This window comes from Lepidochelys kempii, chromosome 13 (genome assembly GCF_965140265.1).
Source record: "Lepidochelys kempii isolate rLepKem1 chromosome 13, rLepKem1.hap2, whole genome shotgun sequence".
Taxonomy (NCBI): Eukaryota; Metazoa; Chordata; order Testudines; family Cheloniidae; genus Lepidochelys; species Lepidochelys kempii.
This window is the reverse complement of record NC_133268.1, coordinates 15,999,564-16,005,791: the sequence shown is the minus strand read 5'-3', so window position 1 is coordinate 16,005,791 and position 6,228 is coordinate 15,999,564. Positions and strand designations below refer to the sequence as shown.

Here is a 6,228-nt window from a genome sequence, read left to right as displayed (position 1 = left end):
CAAGATGTTCACCACTGCAGTGATTAGTTATCCCACAACCAAAGACAGTATCATTTATATACATGTAAATGTTTGAGAATCTTTATAATCCAATTTATACCAATAATTTAATGCTGAATCCCCAGAACAAAAAATTCCCAGTGATTTAATCAAATCATTAATTGAACTATAAATTTAATTGAACATGCATTTTGGTCACCTCATTTATTTCATAAGTACCTAACAGTATATGTTTAAAACTCCCATTTTTACATATTTATCAAGTAATCAGAGCTATTACAGATGTGTATATTTGTATAGACTCTTAAATGTGTCCAGACTTATTTATGCTCAGATAAATTTGTTAGTCTCTAAGGTGCCACAAGAACTCCTTTTCTTTTTCCAGACTTAGTGATTTTTTAAAACTCTTTCTTTCTCTTACTTGAGCTCATTTTACACCATGAAGGGTGAATGCTATCTTTAGTCTGTGGCAGATCCCCAAATTCTCCAGGGTAGCATATGGCTCTTAGTGACCTGGGGCAACTATTCTATGACAACAGTACCTCCGATAATTTTTTTTTCTTGATGGATCCTTGACTGATTTTATCTATCAAGTCAGAGCAGGTGACATGAATGCACAAGTCTGTATGCTAACTTCCCTTATGAAAAGCTTCTGTACTGCAGTAATTCAATTGCCTGCAGTTATAGCATCATGGGCTTTGATCCTGTCTTAAGTAGGCCTGTATTTGGAAGGGAAATGTCCAAGGGCTATCTGTGTGTTGCAGCAACTCTTACTGGTGACTAAATGGAATCAAAGCCCAGAATCATGTTAGGGGTGTGGTGTTAAAAGCTGCTGCCTTTGGTAATTAAATTATACAAGGTGGTCAGGTAAAGTGGCTACTACCACCACTATGCTTCTGTCCCTAGAAGCCTTTACAGCTATTCTGAGGGACAATGGGCCCTTTTCCCACAGAAATGGTCTGTAAGGGACTGCTGCAGGCGGAGACATAATCTGATCAAAATTATTTGACTGTTGGGTAATGTAATCAAAATCACTACAGGGTCAGTTGTATTTCAGTGGAACCTCCCCAATGGATATCATTTGTGAAACAATCCTTCAAGATTAAAGAACAGGAGTACTTGTGGCACCTTAGAGACTAACAAGTTTATTAAAGCATTAGCTTTCGTGGGCTACAGCCCACTTCATCGGATGCACAGAATGGAACATATAGTAAGAAGATAGATATATACATACAGAGAAGGTGGAAGTTGCCATACAAACTGTAAGAGGCTAATTAGTTAAGATGAGCTATTATTAGCAGGAGAAAAAAATTTTTTGTAGTGATAATCAAGATGGTCCATTTAGACAGTTGACAAGAAGGTGTGAGGATACTTAACTTAGGGAAATAGATTCAATACCTGTAATGACCCAGCCACTCCCAGTCTCTGTTCAAACCCAAGTTAATGGTATCTAGTTTGCATATTAATTCAAGCTCAGCAGTTTCTCATTGGAGTCTGTTTTTGAAGCTTTTCTGGTGCAAAATTGCCACCCTTAAATCTTTTACTGAGTGGCCAGAGAGGTTGAAGTGTTCTCCTACTGGTTTTTGAATGTTATGATTCCTTATGTCAGATTTGTGTTCATTTATTCTTTTGCGTAGAGACTGTCCTGTTTGGCCAATGTACATGGCAGAGTGGCAATGGTACAGGTACCACCCGTCTGTCAGTCCTCAGGTCTGGGGGGGCACAACTCCCGTCTGTCTGTCTGTCCTGGGAGGGCACAGGTGCCCTGTCTGTCCTTGGAGGGGGGCATAGCTTCCCTGTCTGTTTGTCAGTCCTCAGGTCGGGGAGGGGGGCACAGCTCCCCGCCTGTCTGCCTGTCTGCCTGTCCCCGGGAGGGGAGGCACAAATCCCGTGTCTGACTGTCCCGGGCGGGGAGGGAGGGTCAGGTCCCCTGTCTGTCAGTCAGTCCTCAGGCCGGGGGGGCACGGCTCCCCTGTCTCTCCCAAGCCGCGCCTCCCCCAGCGGGGGCGGGCCCGGAAGCGGCGTGGCCGGCCTGGCGGCGTAGTTCCTGTGGCCGGGGAGGGGGGGACATGCAGAGCAGGCGGCGGCGGCCCCGCGAGCAGCTGGAGCAGGAGCAGGGAGCGGAGGCGGCGGGCCAGGCGCGGGGGGCCCCCACCATGGAGATCGAGAAGGAGTTCCACCGGCTCGACCAGGCCGCCAGCTGGGCCCTCATCTACCAGGTGAGGGGCCGGGCCGAGCCGGCTTCCCCAGCGCCGGCGGGGAGCTCTGCCGCCTCGCTTCCCCGGGCCCGGCGGCGGGGAGCTCTGCCCCCATCCCTTCCCTGACCGCCCCGGGGCACCGGCTGGGGGGCGCTGTGCCCCGGGGCCCCGGCTGGGGGGCGCTGTGGCCCCCTGACCGCCCCTCCGGCCCGGGGCCCCGGCTGGGGGGAGCTGTGGCCCCCTGACCGCCCCTCCGGCCCGGGGCCCCGGCTGGGGGGAGCTGTGGCCCCCTGACCGCCCCTCCGGCCCGGGGCCCCGGCTGGGGGGAGCTGTGGCCCCCTGACCGCCCCTCCGGCCCGGGGCCCCGGCTGGGGGGAGCTGTGGCCCCCTGACCGCCCCTCCGGCCCGGGGCCCCGGCTGGGGGGCGCTGTGGCCCCCTGACCGCCCCGGGGCCCCGGCTGGGGGGCGCTGTGGCCCCCTGACCGCCCCGGGGCCCCGGCTGGGGGGCGCTGTGGCCCCCTGACCGCCCCGGGGCCCCGGCTGGGGGGCGCTGTGGCCCCCTGACCGCCCCTCCGGCCCGGGGCCCCGGCTGGGGGGCGCTGTGGCCCCCTGACCGCCCCTCCGGCCCGGGGCCCCGGCTGGGGGGCGCTGTGGCCCCCTGACCGCCCCTCCGGCCCGGGGCCCCGGCTGGGGGGCGGGGGGAACTCTGTTCCCTTCATAGCCTCTGGCTCAGGGCCCTGGTGGGGGAACTCTGCCCTCAGCCTCCGTCATTTATTTCCCCCACTACAGTCCGGCTCAGGCCTCTGTGGGGACCTTCGCTCCCTTCTTCCCCCGTGCACGTCCGCGCCCCGCTCCCCCCGTAGCTCCTGTCTCAGGGCCCTGTAGAGGGGGAGCTCTGCGCCCTGTGTAGGGCTCTGGGGAACGAGCTCTGCTCTCCCATCCCCGTCCTCTTCGGAAGTTTCCTTCCCGTGTCATGGGTCTCTAGGGGGAGCGCTGCAATCTTCTTCCCCCGCAAGTAGCCAGCCCGTTGTAGAGGGCCCTGTGGGAGGGCGGTCCGTCCCTTTTCTTCCAGGTTCTTTCCAAAACCAACCTCCATATATGATTCCTGGGGCCATAGTTCTGCCCCTTGCACAGCCTTCTACACCGGGCTGGAAGGAGACTTGCTCCCCCCCCACCCCACCCCAAAAAAACAAAAACCCCACATCTCATTGCAAGGTTCTTGGGGAATAGTGTGCCCCCGCAACAAGTTCTCTTGTACAAAGCTCTGAGGTGAGCTTTTCTGTCCTCTTTCATTGATATATCTCTACAATGTAGCTCCCTGGAGGGGGAACTTAGTGATGCATATATTTTCCCACACAGTGCACAGAATTGAGAACTGATACCCTCCTCCTCCAATCTCAGGGTGGATGGGGGAAGGAGTTTGTGGTATATGTTTTCTCAACCATCCTTGTACCATCACACACACACTCTCCAAATCTAAGGAGAGGCAATAAAGTCCCTTCTCTGCCTTTTAACCTCTTCTTAAGCCCTGAGGGGGTATGAAGGCATATACTCTCACACCAGCCCACTTTCGCAGTGGAGTGATGGTGGGGTGGCTGTTGCATGTATGTGGCTTTTGAATCACTATAATAATACAAAGACTGTAAAATTGGTTAGGTATAGATTTGTGTATAACTGTGTGGTGTCCCCAGGGTAGAGGTTATTTGTCAATAATGGTATTATATAAAATATATCTTTACATTGTTTTGCTATTATATTTACCCAGAAATATTTCAATTTCATAGTAGCAGACTTTAGAAAAAGATACATTTTGTTATTTCACTGGCAGTGTGGTGGGTTTTGAGTATGCAGTCCTAATTTATATTGCTTGTATTTTTAACAAGTTCCCTGGACAATATATCCCCAAAATAAACAGGATGCAGGAGAGGATAAGGAACACTTATAGCTAGGTTGATAAACTCAAGTTCCTAATATGTTGAGATCAGGTGGCATTATTATAAAGTAACAAAGTTTTTTGCTGTTAATTTATTTTGCTGTCTAGTTTCTCTACAAAGGTAATGTTGTGTGAGACTGGGTTGTTATCTCTTCCCAAACCTCTAAATTATTTTTTCTCCTTTTTTTCTTTTTTTAAGCTGATGTTTTATAAGATCTTTTAATGGGTGTTTGACAGTGTTTTAGTTCATATGTTGCCAGGTTGCTATGATCTACAGAATGGATCAATATGTGAAATTGGGCTCCTCTGCTCGTTCGCTCTGAACTTCTCCCCATAGAGTTTTACAAAAGTGGCGTAATTGAGTTTGTTTCATATCCACAGTGTGCAGAGTGTAGAAAATCTTTAATGGAACATTTTGAGCTGCTATGGGGAAGATGTTTGCTTCACAAAATTAGAGATGAAGAGTGAAAGAATATTTAGTTCTGGGTTCACTTCCAGGAAGATCTACTACTGGTCTGAGTATTTTGCTTTCTGTGGCATTCCAAACTCAATGTCCTTTGAAAGTCGTGAATCTGTGACATTAGGTTTTTTTTCTAATCTGTTTTTGAAACATTTGATGTCACAGACTCAGTGCTCAGGAAATAACTTTGACTAATGTATTACAAAGTTGGTCTAATGTTAAGGTTGTGAATTATGACAGCAGAAATAAAGAAATTCAGTTGTGGCTGCTGCACCACTTTTAACTTGCGTCATCAAACTGAAGTTCTTACAGCATAATCCTATGCTCCCCATTGGGTAACAGCCACAGTATGTGCAAGCAGTTATTTGATTTGGGCTGTAGAAGCAGCCTGGAAAAGGCTGCTTTGGATGTTCATAGCTTTTTTTAACTTGAGCTCTTTTAGTTACCAGCTTGTGCTGAATTTGAATTGGCAGTGATCAGAAGAGAAAATCTGATTTGGCTTTTGTGAAGTGAGTGAGTGGTGGATCATGTTCTAGTTCCCGTGCATGTGTCACTGAAGAACACTAACTGGCATCTTTTGCTGGCAGTCTCAACAGGGCCATGGAATTTAAGTATCAAGTCAGAGTAGGGGCATGTTGGCTGGGCAGCATGGGGGTGCTTGTACAACAAATGTCAGTTGTATTTGTTGTGAAGGGTAAATAGAGAATTGACAGCTGTAAGGCTGTCGCCCCTCAGCAACACTCCAGCAGCGTGTGTGGTCCGCTGACCTCAGTCATTTGGGGCTTAGGTATGTGTGACAGAGTGCTAGCTGTAGCCTTCTGTAAGCTGTAGCAACCTTAACCTGTTTCCATGGGAATTACTGACGCCGGATGATAATGGGCTAATGAGGTAATTACTTTAGTAATAGGGATCATTCTCGTATAATTAATTGGTGGGAACAGGAAGTAAAGAGGAAGCTCAGATGGTGAGCTAGGTGGAAGAGACAAGTGGTGTGAAAGACTCCCGTTGTACACCTGTGCTGCTCCTGCCCCATTTTGCAAACAGTCAGTTAAAGGTACACATGGTGGAAGAGTAACTGTGTGTGTTGGTGATGGAGGGACCACAAAACCAAGCTAGGCAGGGGTCCTCACTGGATAGCTCAAGAAGCAGGTTTTGTTTGTGTTCTCTACTCTGCTGTGGATGAAGGCTGGATGTCTGTGCTGATTCTTTTGGCTCTGCCGTCTGCCTTTGGTACCATTGGCCATGAGTTAGCAGGGATATGACTGCAGACCCCAGTAGGAGCAGAAAGTGATTCTTTAGTAGCTCTCCTCCTTTCTTACTGAAATATCCTGGAGTGTAGTCATGAGCAGTGGCTCTTCTGCTGAGACAGCAGTCTCGTGGGGTTTCATCAGTTGCAACTTGTCATCCTCTCCTGTTTTAATGTCGCTAAGGGGGAGTTAGAGGGATAAGTAAAAAGCGTTTCAGTATGCCATAACAGTCAGCTTTAAATTTAGATTCCATCTCACCTGGCCAGTGTGGTTCAGTAACTTGCTCTAACATAGTCTAGCGAGGTTCAATTCACCCTTGTAACATTGAGATGATGCTTGGAGGCTCAGCGATGTAACAGGAAGAAAACTAGGACATTTCAGGTCAATTAA

The 6,228-nt window shown here is 49.4% G+C and overlaps 1 protein-coding gene across 4 annotated transcripts in view; it reads left to right on the top strand.

Annotated features, from left to right (window-relative positions):
* Positions 1-2,033: 2,033 nt before the first annotated feature.
* The window catches only part of PTPN1 (protein tyrosine phosphatase non-receptor type 1), a 65,800-nt gene continuing 61,605 nt past the window's right edge, over positions 2,034-6,228 (top strand). For 2 of the 4 annotated variants that reach the window (XM_073309432.1, XM_073309431.1), the window contains exon 1: positions 2,041-2,219. In XM_073309432.1, coding sequence (XP_073165533.1) covers positions 2,070-2,219 — 150 coding nt within the window. In that variant the 5' untranslated portion in view covers positions 2,041-2,069. Of the gene's footprint in view, positions 2,220-6,228 lie in introns of all 4 variants that reach the window. The other 2 variants (XM_073309428.1, XM_073309433.1) reach the window with 2 other exon arrangements.